Raw genomic sequence first — 15,675 nt, 5'->3', positions numbered from 1 at the left:
ACATACATCTGACCAATTTACGCCAAAAGCCAAGGCTGACAATGTAGCAAGATTGGCACAATTTAGAGTAATCAGTTCAGAAATTCCCAGTCAGCCACTGGTGGAAGATAAGAAAACAGAGAAAGATAATGAGAAAGATCATGTATCCTTTATTGGTAATGTCATAAAACCTGAACTGGGTGGGTCCAGCAGAAACTTTATCCACCTGTGAGCTGCCTGAGCTCCTCCAGTTGTAAAAAGCTTCGTTAAGTATTATGAAAGAACGTAGATTAGTACAGGAGAGGAGGGCAACTTCTAAAATACCTAGATATCTATAAGCTAGGTCTAAGTAGACCTTGGAGCTTATTGGAAAAGAATATTACAACACCTGAGAAATCAGATCAGGGTTTGTGAGAAGGTAACAGTCCATTTACAAAAATACTACTACAAATCTTTTTATAGTATAGTAAAGGAAATCATCTTTTTGCTTCCAACTAAGGAAGCAAGTAAGTAAGAAAAAATATTTTTAGGTAATGTGTTTCCCCTCCACCCCCTGTCCCTTGTTGAGACAAGGTTAACATTTCTGATTTAGCTAAAATAGTAGAATTATCTGCAACACACAAAGTCTTACAGTATTTAAGATGTTAAATTACTAGAATAATGTCAATTAAAATCCTCGTACATTGTTAGGAATACTTTCTGTTTAAAGTGATGCACTGTTGCAACAAAGCAACAGAAACACAAACAAGGTAATACTGCCAATGCTGTACTTTGTTCCCATGAAAATCAAACAACATAAACCCAAACTTCAAATCATCACTTCTAACCATTATCTACCAGTAAAAGTGTCCTTTTCCTACAGTGGTCATGGGCCACATAAAGTTACAAGCTGATATAGTTACAACAGCAGATGTTTTAAATTAGAAGTGTCCAAAAAACTGTTATGACTGCAGACCCAGTAATACTTACTCTTGAAGAATCCAGCGCACTCAGAGGTTTGTCTCCTCCACTGCAGATTTCCCACAAAGTAGTACCAAAACTCCATTTGTCTGTGGCCAGGCTTAATTGTTTGGGATTCTCAATACATTCAGGTGGAACCCATGGTATTCTCTCAAGAAGAACTGTGCAATCATGCAAAGGAAACATGATGTTAAGATGAATAATAAACCCAGAAAATTCTATAACAGATTTGATTTAGTAAAAATGACTATTATATATAGGTATTTCATTCTGTAACATGGTTTTAATACCTTTCCAAGTTTTTGTTCCTGACTAAAAAAAAAGCTACAGAATATGTACAAAAGTATTATTTATGAATCAGAGTGGAGGACCATTAGTTTTATTGTAAAATAAGCCTAATGTTATAAAACTGCCTTAACATAATTTCCATGTTATATTTTTGTTCCGACTTCTGTATTTCCCCCAGTGTTACCAAGATTTAGTAGCCACCACAAAGGAACTAGATGGCAAAGAGTAAGAAGTACTTTGCTAGTAGTTGGCACATTATGGCACAGCAAAAGGTGCCATAACAAGGAATTTCATACCATTTGATTTTTAAACTTTTGATACTGATTGTAGTAACAAGATAAAAGATGGTATTGTACTGATGTAGACTGAGAGCTCCTTAAAATGAGATCTCGTAAGATTAACGTAGGCTTCTCATTTAAAAAGGGAGAGTTTAAACAGTTTATTGGAAAATAATGACACTGCATTGCTTATAGTCTCTTAGATGCATTATTTCTTTTGGCATGTATAAAATTACCGAGTATAAAGTGTGTTCATTTTTCCAAAATGATTAAAATACTAGATAAAGAATAGTAAGGTTACTTCAGTTTCACTAGCATAACAATCTTGCATGCACTTTTCAGTTCTTTTAATTTAATTAATTTTGCTGTTTATAAAGCATTAGAACAAGCCCAATGGCAGATGATAAGCCAGTATTTTTAGCACCAAGTGGCCTCAGGTATTCACCAAGTAATGTACTGAAGATGATTTTCAACTGCCAGGCAGCATTTTCAAAAGTGCATTTACTTTCAGCTCTGAAAGCTTCTCCAAGCTATAAAATACAACAATTTAATCTTGATCAATAATAGGATACAAAGTCCGGCAGCTACCTGCAGATGCAACAGACTTACTCATGGTACCTTACAGCACACTAATAGTAGTGCCAGTGAAGAAAAAGTTGAAAATGAGAACAGCAAGAAAAAAACCTCACACAATGGAGAACTGTGGCTTTATTTCCTGTAGCTATATGCTGATAAAGAAGATACACTCAAAACTGCTGACTAGGACAGCAGAGATTATTTTAAAGTAACAGATGGATGAAGAAACTTACTGTAACAGAAGTACCTTAGATAGTGGCCAGAAAAAACAAACAAACTGATTTTTAAAGTTAGAAGCATTAAACAAGAAAGCTGACACAAAGACTTACTATCTCTTGGCAAAACTGTAATACTGATCCCAGGATCACTTAGTTTTATAAATGGAAGGTTTCCAGACTTCCTGTCTTCCTCTCTGATAAGCAAGATGTTTTTTGCACAGACATTCCCATGAACAAGGCCTTTATCCTCCTATGAACAGAAATGTATCTTTTACATACCGACAAAAAAATCTTATGATTGAAGAGGTATTTAAAAACCAATACTTTACAGCACAAGGGAAACATCAGCAAAGAAAATAATGATCATAGATTAAGTTGTTCACATCTCAGACATTTCATCAGTTCCTCTCAGTTATAGTTTCTAGCCAATTTTCATTCATTTTGATTATCTACCTGAAGTTTCGAGTTTAAAACTATTTGTTGTATGTTAACTCAGAAGAATACTAATCCATCAGTATGATCCATTTAAAATGAATATAAGAATATTTAAATTCTGTTAAAGGGAAGATTCATTTAATATATCATGTCCTGTCTCAAATAATGGCCTTTGTGTTGAATTAAACAGACTGAAAGGTTGGGACCTAATGCACAAAAAGAATGTACCAGCAGTTTGACCAGTACAATGTTTTCCCCTCCCAGTGGTTAACTACTACTAACATTGCCAGGAAATAGTTTAATGTTCAGCATCATGAGCTGATATGGGAAAATCAGGAAGGACTGATTCCTGGGGGGGTGACAGGGAGAATTTTTACTGGAAATGTGTTTTTATTTCATGCTAAAATATAAAGCATTAAAAAAGAACAGAAAATTTGATTACACTTTGTGTAAGATAGAGAGGTCTGTCCTTCGCTATCCACTGACTACCTAGTATATGCCCAGTCTATTTTCAAATACCTTCCACAGTTTCAAGAAGAAGGGTAATAGCTCAGCCATTCTACATGTATTGGCCTGAAACACTTGAATTCAGCCACTAACAAAACTGAAGAATAAACTGCTTACCAGAAAATGCATGGCTAATGCCAACTGTTTGGCTACTTCCAGCTTCCACAAGATATTGATAACATTTTTGTTCTTTTTCAAGTATGTGTCCAAGGATCCAAATTTTACATATTCTTGTACAAGGATGTCTGATTTAAAATATTAAAAAGAGTAACAATTAAAACCAACAACAAATAATGGAATTTCAGGACAGATTAATTACTCTAGTACTACCCATCTCTTTCTTTGATACCCTGTTGGTGAACTAACTAAAAATTCAAAGCTATATGACATCTGAGTATTGCCACAAATATTCTATGTTCCTTATACTTCTTCAGGGGGTAGAAGTTTGCCTAATTTCTTCTCAAATGCAAAATTACTAGATTTAAAGTTTTTTACAGAATAGGTTTCCACCTTAACAAATCCACTGACCATGCTTCCACCCTCACTTGAAAGGCACAGTAAATAACATAACTTCTGATAAAGCATAGTAGTGTACAGCAATATCAATGTAGCGAGCCGAATAACATTCAAGTCATTCACTTCATAGTTGTTTACACTCTACATTCTTAGCGAAAAATACAATGCTTTCCTGACAGAAGATGCTCTTCTTGAAAACAGACTAATATTTGCACTAAAAAAAATTGTGTACATATAGGACATATCCCTCCATGCAGTCATCCAGCAAATAACCCAAGAAGCAAGAACCATTTCATAGTACTGCACAGTCTTCATCAGTTTCAATACAACAATTTCAAACTGCATGACTGAACTCTTGCCTTCAGCTGCAAGATGCTCACATTGCAGTGTTTCTCATTTAGACTCCAAAGACACTGGACACTATATTATTATATATTTCATTTACATTTGGTTATAACAAATAAAGTGATTTTTATAACAAATTCATTTTATAGACAGCAAACTACTTTTTTTTTCAATTATGTGAAGTGATTTTCATCAAATCTGTACATCAAGTGTGTAACCTGCAGAAAAAATAACAGCCTCTTCCTGCTTCTTAGCAACTGCCTCCTACTAAACTGTAATAAATCTCTTGCCTTCAGAAACAGAACTGTCTATAGAGGGCAACTGTGATCTAAAGGAGAAATAAGTAACCATGTATATCTTTAGATAATTTTTTTTTAACTTATACACATGTTCTACCTGAAATTTTATATATAGTCCTCGTGCATGGGACAATGAATAGACTAGAAAAAACACTCGTGGGCATAACAACTTCTTGGCCAAGCATGGTGCTGTGCCTTTTCCAGTCTCCTAAGAGAAGCAACTCCTGATACAGAATCCACCCTCCCTTTTGCAAATTCCTTCTCTCTTAATGCAGGCCACTGTCTACATAATATGCTTATAAAGTTATTATAAAATGCTTCCTTTTGTTACAAATTTCTAATCACAGTAAAAAAATGGTTTTACAACAAACTAACATTTCTGCCCAAAGACTGAATGAAGAAGAAAAACTGCCTAAGTAAGACCCAGCAGTGCATACTCGAAAATTGCACACGTAAGTGTATGACAACCATCCAAAATTAAGATTTCATTACAAGATGTTATAAATGTATTTCAGGTGTTCTTAAAAGCCTTATTAATAAATAGTCACAATGCAGTAAGCTAAACTGAAAACACATTCTACTTCTGTAGACAATGCAAGGATTTTACCTTTGTTAACATGTTGTAGTGTTTTTGTTGAAATAATGGGACCTCATGTTTTCAGAATGGGATTTCTAAACCAAACTTCCCAAAGGTATATTTGTGCTTGCAAAGTCAGCACGTGGGTGGGAAAGGGTGGCAGTTTCTGTATTTCTGATCACAGTAAATGAAGATTTTCTTGGGTAGCCAAGCAGTTACCCTTCTAGCTAACCACAGTTGATACAATGTAGAGGTGCAATTTTTCTGGCATTTCAAAAGGTTATTTCAGAAGTTCAGCAAAACTTTTCAGAAATGGGATTTTCAGATAGAACAGACATGACTGAGTCATTTACAAAGGTTACTATTCACACTGACTGTATTTATGCAATCTTTCCATTTTCTTTGTTATCACCATAGTAACTAGTTCTCAGACACCAAGACTACTGCACTGTGAACACGTATTGGGTGTCCAGCTGGTGTGCCATGTTGTTTTGTTTTGTTTCTTTTCCCTACTTTTACCCAGAACCAATGGCAAACTCTCAGGACAGCTGTATAAAATTAGTACAAAAAGATAATTAATTTCTACTTACTCTCCTCTCCACATACACAGACCCCATAATTTAACACCAAATGTTTGTAAGAAAGCTGGCTCATCATGCTTGCTGCCTCGAAGAAGGACTTTGAGGAAGGAGAGAGAGATGGAGAGAGAATAAATATCAGTGAAAATATTACATGATTTCTAATAAATTTATTAAAACCATGTGCATTTTTTAAAACATTTCAACTTCCATCTCATTGCAAAGACCCTGTGTAACATATTTTATATTGTTTGTGGTTGGTTTAGGTTGGGGTTTTTTTGGTTTGTTTTTTTTTTTTTTTTTTTTTTTTTAAATAACTGATAATCCACATTCCAGAGAGGTTAGCAATCTTTTTCTGGAGGCAGGTGTAGCTCCACATTTTAAAAAGAATCTTTCCTTCCATGTCAGTTAACTAAGTAAAGTAAACAGCAGACAAATTCATGACGCACTATTTGGTTTCCAATTTATTCTTTCATAATGCACTATTCAGTTTCCAATTTATTTCTTCATAGCATATTATTAAGTTAAAAGACAAGAAGTATTATATCACTGATTCACTACTGCAAGACCTTACCTAACCTTGTCAGGAATGTTTCAGATGCTTTTATTTCTTCAGTATTTTTTTTATTCTCTTCAGCAGCATCTCCAACTACACTTGCCTATGTACTCATTATTCACCCAACAAAACACGGTCAAAATCAGCACATTTTCCTCTTGGTGACTATATTTGTATTTCTGTACTCTTAGTCCTTTTAACAACTGATTCTCACTTAACTTTAGAATGCAAGTATATCACCCAGCTTATTAAAATTAAAATACGGGTTATAGTTTCTTTGTTGTTTTCAATTGTCCAAAGTGTATGCCTACATTGCTTATTAATATTAGCTATCCGAAATGTCTTTTCCTTCTTTGCTTACATTTTCATCTAGATTTGTCTTAAGTGATTGAAAAGTTCTGTAAACAATGGACTGGTTCTCTTGGCTTGCTGTAAATACAGCTACATTAATTAGGAATTTGATACAATTATATCATCAAAATAAACAATAAACAGCCATATAAAGTTACATGAATATATTAAACACTACCACATCTTGTTAAAGTCTTTAAAATTAAATTCTCACATACATAATCTTGGGCTCAATTACATTACCAGTGTGTTAGTTTTTGCACAAAGGCATTTTATGTTTGCTCACAGCTTCACTCAAACAGTGAAAAGTATAAGTGAATATGGATGATTCTACATATTGCAAGTATTTCTCACACATAAATACTTCTGATTTTTTATGACATTATGTGAATTGTTGATTTTACTGGAGAATCAGTATGACTCCAAAACACTGAAGACAGTCTACCAAAAGAAAGTAATTTTCCATAAATGTTGGTCCCTCATCTGTACATGATGAATTTACTGGCAAAGGCAAGGTGAATTTACTGAGGCCATACCACCTCTCCTGGGCTACTGGTATCATATAAACAAACAGTTCTCTGGCTCTCAGTGGGTAGCTCTGAATTCTCTGACAGATGGTGGGGAGAGGGGAAATAAAAGTACATAGGTGTACTTCCCAACACCAGTCTCAAATCCATCCTCCCAGTGTCACAAGGCCAAGGATGAGCTTGGTTCAACATACAACCCTCTACCGTATAATACATACTCATTTGTTTTAAGAAAAGTAATGGTCAACATAGCAAGGACAAACGTTGCACAGCAGTCAAGAATCACACCAACCTCAGAGTAGTTTCTATGCACTTTATCCAGCACCTTTAAAAGAACTTCAGTTTGATGGAGCTGGCCATAGTCTCCGACTTCTTTCCTTACACCTTTGAAAATCTTAGTAAATGTGCCCTGTCCAAGACTCTCCTCCTAAAACATAGGAAGGACACGAATGGGAAAAAATCAGAAATGTCTGTTTTGCAAAATATCTCTTAAAGAACCACTCTAAGTAACACATATGCAAATCTTTATAGCTAGCACACCTCTAGAGTCAGACTGAGGGGACAAAGAAGCAACTATAACAGAAACAGCTTAAATCTTTGCTTATTTTCTACTGACTCCTCAAAGATCTCAGAAAATAACTTGCTGCAAGAACCAGACAGGAAGGAATTGCTGCTATTAAGATGTATTTAGACATCCCTAGAAGTAAAGAAAACAACTGCTATTGGAGTTAAAAGGACAATTCTTATTTAAAAAAAAAAACAAACAATGTTATTTGTATCAATGGAAAATTTAAAAAAAATTTCTCTCACAACTCTAAGGAAAGATTACAGCAAAGTCTCCCAGCTCAGATAAGGCTCTTTTAAACATATACTGAGTTTTTTAATACTTAGTGTATATTAAACCAACCATATGCACCGGAAGAAGCAATTAATGGACTTACGAATATTAAGTCCTCATTCCGGATTTTGTGAAAGACCATCTGGTTGACATTATTGTGTCTCTGTAGCGTAGGTGATGAAGGTACATCAGAAACACTATTGCTCCTGAAGACTAGGAGATTTGATTTATCTGGGAGAAGAAAGAGGGTGGGGAAAAGAAAAACAAAGTAAATTTGTAAAATATAAAACTAAGACAATATTATTTCAGAAGGATTATTAATGAGAAGCCATTAATCCAACAAAAAGAAGATATCACATTGAGATCAGTTTATTCAAAAAGACACATAGTATTTCATTAAACCAATTCAAAGTTCGATTTTTTTTCTATTCAGCAAAAGCATTTAGGTTCACTCGAGCTATTTTAAGTTTCTTAAGTACTCCTACTTTTGAAAACATTCTGAAAATATTCCTGCCTTCTTTCACATTTTAACTTCTGCTGTATTTGTAGTAACAATCAGGGATGGAAAAGGGGATGTAACTCCCCTTCTTTGTTTATATTACGAAGTCATTCTGTTAAAGATGTGCATATCTTTCTGATGCCTCTAAAGCTTTTACATATTTTTGCCCTGGCAGCACTTTAGTGATCCTCGCTGCCTTATGTTCACCAGAGTAATTATTCTTCAACTGACTTTGAAAGAATAGAGCAGGTCTGTTAGTAAAACTAAAGCTGATAGGTATGTATTTGTGGGTATATGTGTGCATGCATGCATGTGCAATTATATTTATTCAATAATATTCAATAATTTATAATGCTGGTGCATATACATTTTTGTTTGATTTCAATGGAAATAAGGTTAAAAAATTATTCTTTGTAATGTACATATGTATTTACTTGGCAAATCTTTTCTAAGTTTTTTAATCCAATGGCTGATTTCCATCAAATTTGAGAGGTAAAAGTGATATCTAAGTCTGTTCTCTCAAGTTTTTGTTTAAATAGGGACTTGGATAGAGACAAAGCCTAACTAATATTAACTGTAAGTAGTACTACCTATATACGCAAAAAGGGCAAACGTTATCAGAATTCATAAAGGAGAAAGATATTATGAATATCAAAGCTAGGCAAAAACCTCCAATGTAAATTCAAGAAAAATCCACTCCTCATGCAAGAGCTCTATTCCATGTGTACTTTTCACTGCTAAAAAGAAGCTGAAATCACACTGCAGCCTTGGCATAATTCAGCTAAGATGTCAACAAACAATGAAAGAAATTCACTGGCATTGTTGGTTCCATTCCTTATGGAACTATCCTCAGGGAGAAATTATACGTTTAGTAGCTCTTTCCGTCTCAAGACATGCTGCTGCACACAGTCCACTGCAATTAAGAAACCAGTTTTGCTTCTAATTATGAAACTGGCTACCATGATTCTTTCTGGAAGACCATCTTATAACAAAGTAAAATTTGGCAGACACTAGGACTGAAAACTATGACTAAGAAGATGAACAAGTAAGTCAGTGAAGTTAAAAAAAAAAAAACCCACACAAACATACATATCTACCTACCTGAGAGTCATTTAATGTTAACTTAATTTTAAATCTTTAATCTAAAAGTTGGAAATCCTTCTGCTTAGAAATAAACTTTCTCTTACCTTTTGGTTTTGGAGGACAGCATTTGATGAACTGGAAAATTATGCTGTCTGAACGGACAGTTTCTGTCTGGTAACAGGTCAACAGATCCTTAAGATTACCAAAACTTCTCTTGGTTCCACTAAGATTATATTCTCCATTCTCATTCTTCGTAATTAAGCAGTGCTTATAATCAGTGGTATTCTCACGCTGCAGAGATTTTTTCCATTAAAAATAAAATTGATCAATATTTAGTATTTAAAAGCTTATTCAAACATATACTACTCTACTCATTAAAGAAAGAATGCTTCAGCAAAATATTACCATAATTCATTATTTTGTTAACATAACGTAATATCGATTCTGAGAAAATATGATTCTACTCCCATCACTGGAATTAGCATGTTGATGCTAAGAAAAACAAGTGTTATGAAATCTGCAAAGATGGAGCTAAGAAAACAGATAATGGATCCTAGGAAAAATCCTTCACAGCTAGTAATGAAAGCTTCTTCACCCTTACATGGGGTAATATCAAAACAAAATTTTGTTGGAAGCAATAGTCCAAATGCTCATACTCCATGTACTTTTGGCAAGCATTTGGAGATCTCAGCTGTATTTTATTTTTCTGTCATCTACAGTATAGTTCTAAGCAATTAGTACCTAGCACAGATTTTCAATATGCACCGAGTTATTTTTACAATGAGTCTTGAAAAGATCCCATTAAACATTTTTAAACAAGAGGAGCTCTTAATAGTGCTTTCATGGTCCTTCACATCAACACTGTGGAAAATGTTCCAACAAATCCTGAATCTCAAAAGCCTTCTAACGGCTTGCCCAGGAAGAATCAGAACAAGAAAAAAAAAAAAAAGTGGCTACATCAGTTAATGGCAGGCTTAACTCACAAGCTTGACTCTCAAACTGTGACTCTCTAATCTGGTTCTTTAGCTGCATGAGAATTGCAGGCATTTCAAGGGTGGCTCCCACTCTAGCTTAACACCAGATATCCAGCAGGAGATCTGTGTTGATGTTAACAGCTGCCAAATAACCTGGCTGGCCCAGCACTGGAGATGGGGAAAGGACCCAAACCCAGAAGAACCTGTGAAGGAGAGACACTCTCAAATCACTGAGGGCTGTATACTCAGTCTAACTAAGCCCTATTGGGGTGGTAGGGAGGGCCCAGAAATCCCAGGAAAAAATCCAACTAAAAAAAACCAGACCTTAAAAATTAAATAAAAACCCAAACTGCTCCACAACCCAAACATTTACTACAGTCCCAAGAGCCACATCATCAACTCCAGAACTCTCAAGCTCTCTTCCCTCCACCTGTCTTGTTCTCCTAGGCATATGGTATGTGTCATTAGCGATTCTTCAGCATACAAGTATTTTGATGCTTCTCACAAGACCCTGAAAGCTGGCCAATCTGACAAAAGTAGCTATAGAATATACACATCAGACACATTCTGAAGAGAAAATTCAGAATCATTTACTGAGCATCCCAGGCTTACTATTATAATGCAATAAAGATTATACAGGTACTATCTAAGTCAGAATACAAACCTCTATAGCAAAGGTGAGGAAGTATTTTTTAAAATCTTTTGGACTGCAACGAAGAACGTAGAAACCAGTCTGATTACCCGCTTTCTTCAGTTTACTGATAGCAAAGTCCATGCTATAGTAAAAAGAAAATATTTAATATTGGATAATTTCAAAAGCCAGGAACATCAGAGATTGGCCAATGAGCACTATTATCAGATCTAATAGAACAACGATTAAAACTCTCTATTTTTTACAGCTTCCTTAAGTTAATTTTTTTGTCCCTGTATTTTCCAATATTCAGGGTGGCTGCTTATGTAGAGAGAAGCATATTAAAAATTCTTTATTCTGAAAACACCACGATTATTTATTTGATGAGAACTCCTACAGCCTAAGAAGGTGTACTCCCCTAGGCTTATGATATGACTTTCAAAATCCATTATGGAAGAAGTTGTAATAAAACTTCCTAATAAATTAGCTAAAATTAGCAAAGTATTTGTGTGGGTGAAAAAGGTGGGTTTAACTTGGGAAAGGGGTTACAAAAAAGAGGAGATGAAATAAAACATCATTGGTTTACAAGAACCAATTTCCCCTTAAACAAGCCTTGCTAACTGACTATTTCTATCCATCTCAGGGAACGAGGAATAGAATGGCTTGGAAAGGTCTACATTCATTGCACATCCTAATAATGTGCCTGACCTAAATAAAGGTCAACATACAGCATTAGTCATTAGTGCAAGAAATGTGATTACAACTGCATAGGTCTCCATCCCTCTCCTCCTTCATCCCTTCTGAAGATTACAGCACCTATCCTCTGTTGAGAAATTTACAGAACTATTCTGTATTAGCTACGTAGACAGTGATAGTTTCATGCAATATTGTGCATGTATCAGCTTTCAAGCTTTCTGTAGCTAAAGCAAATATCCATTTTATTCTGCCTAACAAAACACTTCTAAGCTCCCACGTGTGCTTCTGCAAACAGTAAATACTATATGAACTATTAAAAAAGTTTAAAAAAAATTCAATGGAGGTACTAAATTCTTCCTCTAAAAATAAAAACAAAGAAGGCAAACAAGGAGACAGCATTCCTTAAAAACAAATAAATCCTCCAATTTATATGGTTAGCAGCTTACTGCAGTCCTTGCTCAAATACTGAAGAGAGTTATCTGAATTTGCCTTTTTCCCCTTGGCACTCAGATAATATAACTGCTGTGGAGAGGCTGCAGAATTAAAATACAGATCCTCTGTATATGACACTGCATGTTGCTGCATGGTAGTAACTATAATTCTGTAAAATCAGCATCAGGACTTTGCTGTCTGTCTCACTTGAAGAAAAAAAGAATTCTAAGGGAAGAAAATTAAAACCACAATCTTTCAAGTTTTTTTTTTTATAATACGTCAAGAAGGCATTGTATTTTGCAAAGTGAAAAATAAGAGGAAAAATGTAAAGCATTTTGTTACATAAATGTAATAAATACATATTTCAAGATGTCCATCATGGTTCACAGTCAACTAAAGTTCATCTTTCAAAAATAATATCACCTTGTTATATTGCTAAAAAATTGCTTACAAAATTGGTCCATGGCAGTTGCTTTGGATATTTTCAAGGACTGACGGTGGTGCTACTTCTTTACAGAGATAATGGTGGGCATCTGCAGTTAATCTGTAATATCCATCAATTAATGATACAAAGGAGAGAGCTTCTCTTAATGACTGAAATTCAGCCTCCTGTTAAATTGCCAGGGGACAATAAGGGCAGGGGGGTGGGGATGAGAGAGAAAAAGAGAGAATGAGAATTTCAATTTTTAATAGGCAACACAATATTCCTGGGTATGGTAATGGTACAAAACATATAAATATATGCATATATTAAAGATATCCATACTGTTTTTACCTACTGTTTGTGTAGTTCTACCTTCCTATTGCCACCCAAAACTTGTTAGCAACCTTCAATGTTCAAAATTAAACCCAAACCAAAGAAATCTGCCATAAAAAACCCCTTACTCTAAATATATGGAACTGCAGAGGAATGCTGAAAAGAGGAAACATTTGAAAGGGAAAAACTGAGTAGATACAACTCAGCATGGCAGACACCTACTGCACTGGCATCACAGTGTTGGTTTTGTTTTTTTTTTTTTTTTTCTAAAGGGAAGCCTTTGCTTATCAAAGATTTATGGTGCTGCCTTCAAGTAGCAAAGAAAAATCTCTACAAAAGTACCTGCCTGAAAACTTAACTAGTAGTCAGTAAAAACTGGCATCCTGAGCTGGATCATAGATAGAAGCTGACCTTTAACTACCATGAAGAGAGGTGAAATGGATGGAAGCAGGGAGAAGAATAATGTGGCCAAAGGAAAACAGGGTGTGGAAAAGGTCTGTGCAAAGCAAGTTGAACACGTAAAAGCAGGGCAAAATTAAATCCATGTGTAACAACATACTTATTACTGCCAATAAAGGAAAATAGAGTCTATTTTCATGTAATTATCTATACTTTCTTAATATTGTGACAGTTGTATGAGAGCATTAAAGGCTGTCTTTACTGCAACAGAGAAGTTGCCATCTACAAAGTCACACTAGATTTCATTCAGTAGCGTAGCCCAACAGAACAGGTTTTAGTACGTGCTGCACACATTTGCTCATGACACTGCGGATGCACTTAGTGGCTGAACACAACTCCTTGGCAAGTTCCTTGCTAGACAGCAATAAAAAAGCTGGTGCTTCTGATCACACACCAAGAATTTGTTTGGAGTCTTCAAACTCCTTATTAAAAGAGGACCTGGAAATAACTGTCTTTCCAGTTGTTTCAACATGATCAGAAAACCCACACAAACAACAGACATAGAAATCCAGCCATTTTAGTCAATCCATGTATCCTAAAACTGCGTAAACTACATTTCTATAATGAATTCTATTAGCTGTGTAACAGGTTAAACTAAATCACAAGTTCTAATTTACACATCAGCTAATTCTGGTGTGTAAAGTGTTCACACAAATCACACGCAAAACAGCAGCTACTGCACTTTTTCCTAGTCTGCCTTACTCTTCAGTAGCTTTCTTAGACAAGCTCTTAGAAAGTTGCTTTTACCCTCAGAAGCATACGCAGTCAAGTACCTAACTACCACTATTGAGAGTTTTTATAAGAAAATTTTGATGGCTCAAGGTTAAAGAAGCCTCCTCCACCAATCTGAAATATTGTTATGCTCTCAGCATCATCGATGCACATGACAGCTATTCCAGCTACTCTTATGTTTCAATAAAAAGCCTTGAAAAAATTTCAGATACTTAACAGGTCATTAATTCTATGCCATTAATGCAGGAAATGAATGCGAATCACAATTCTACTATAAATGCAATGAATCATACACCTTTTTCATAAAAAAAAGGGAGAGAATAAAACTAGTTAATACTTACTGAAATATTTTTGAAATTTTTAAAAATTATTTTTACAGTAAAGAAGTACATAAGCTGTACACAGCTTTTTGACACACACACAGAGAAGGAAGCTCTCTGGTCATACAAATGCCTGAGTTGGGGACCCTGAAGGCCCACAGATCAGCCACAGAGATAAAGGAAGAAACATATTGGGTTTGTGTGGCAAGGTTTTGGTAGCAGGGGGGGCTACAGGGGTGGCTTCTGTGAGCAGCTGCTAGAAGCTTCCCTTACGTCCGACAGAGCCAATGCCAGCTGGCTCCAAGACGGACCTGCCGCTGGCCAAGGCCAAGCCCATCAGCAACAGTAGTAGCACCTCTGGGATAACGTATTTAAGAAAGGGGAGGAAAAAATTGCAACAGCAGCTGGAAGGAAAGGAGTGAGAATATGTGAGAGAAACAACTCTGCAGACACCAAGGTCAATGAAGGAGGGGGAGGAGGTGCTCCAGGTGCCAGAGCAGAGATTCCCTGCAGCCCCCTGCAAAGTTGAACCTGGGAAGAAGGGAGGGGTGGGGGAAAGGTGTTTTTGAGATTTGGTTTTAATTCTCATTACCCTACTCTAATTTGATTGGCAATAAATTAAATTAATTTCCCCAAGTCGAGTCTGTTTTGCCCATGTCCTTATCTCAACCCACGAGCCTTTTGTCCTATTTTTCTCTCCCCATCCAGTTGAGGACGGGGTGATAGAGTGGCTTGGTGGGCATCTGGCATCGGGCCAGGGTCAGCCCACCACACAACCATGTGACAGGTATACCTGCTGGAAAGCCTGACTCAAGTGCAATGCTGGAGTTCAAACTGAAACAACTTTTTACATTCATGTATAAAATACTCTCTTAAGATCTTCTTTCAAGAATTTTAAACAGTAAAAGCAATGACATTAATTTTGTCCCAATACTCATTTTCTGTGTATCATCATTCCTTCAGAGCATTTTGAAGCCTTTTTCAATGTGTTGGTCACTAGCAGACAGCTTAACATGACAGCACGGAAACAGTAGGCTTGATAGCTAAAATCACAGACACAGGCTTAAGACTCCAATAAAGAAAATAACCAAACTCTGTATCAGAAGTTACCCTCAACCCTATTTCTATTTCAGTCCATGCAAAAGACCTTTTGAATGCAAAAGACCTTTGGTGTTCCAATACACCACTTATACTGCTGAAATGCACTTAGTTTTATCTCATGCTTAATTAACATGGTAATTGGCTATACAATACTATAAATACC

General features: G+C 35.6%; 1 protein-coding gene across 9 annotated transcripts in view; it reads right to left on the bottom strand.

The window, feature by feature from the left end:
* JAK2 (Janus kinase 2) overlaps nt 1-15,675 on the bottom strand; it is a 93,531-nt gene that overhangs the window by 17,919 nt on the left and 59,937 nt on the right. For all 9 annotated transcript variants that reach the window (XR_014230762.1, XR_014230763.1, XM_082337263.1 and 6 more), the window contains 9 exons: nt 12,595-12,752; nt 11,049-11,160; nt 9,515-9,701; nt 7,932-8,059; nt 7,283-7,417; nt 5,569-5,656; nt 3,359-3,486; nt 2,411-2,549; nt 949-1,100 (listed from right to left, as the gene is read on the bottom strand). Coding sequence is in view for 7 of the 9 variants with exons in the window: in XM_082337263.1 (XP_082193389.1) it covers nt 949-1,100; nt 2,411-2,549; nt 3,359-3,486; nt 5,569-5,656; nt 7,283-7,417; nt 7,932-8,059; nt 9,515-9,701; nt 11,049-11,160; nt 12,595-12,752 (1,227 nt within the window). In the remaining 2 variants the exon portion in view is untranslated. The remainder of the gene's footprint in view (nt 1-948; nt 1,101-2,410; nt 2,550-3,358; nt 3,487-5,568; nt 5,657-7,282; nt 7,418-7,931; nt 8,060-9,514; nt 9,702-11,048; nt 11,161-12,594; nt 12,753-15,675) is intronic.

This window comes from Platalea leucorodia (assembly GCF_965183815.1).
Source record: "Platalea leucorodia genome assembly, chromosome: Z".
NCBI classification, from domain to species: domain Eukaryota; kingdom Metazoa; phylum Chordata; class Aves; order Pelecaniformes; family Threskiornithidae; genus Platalea; species Platalea leucorodia.
This window is presented reverse-complemented; position numbering and strand designations above follow the sequence as displayed.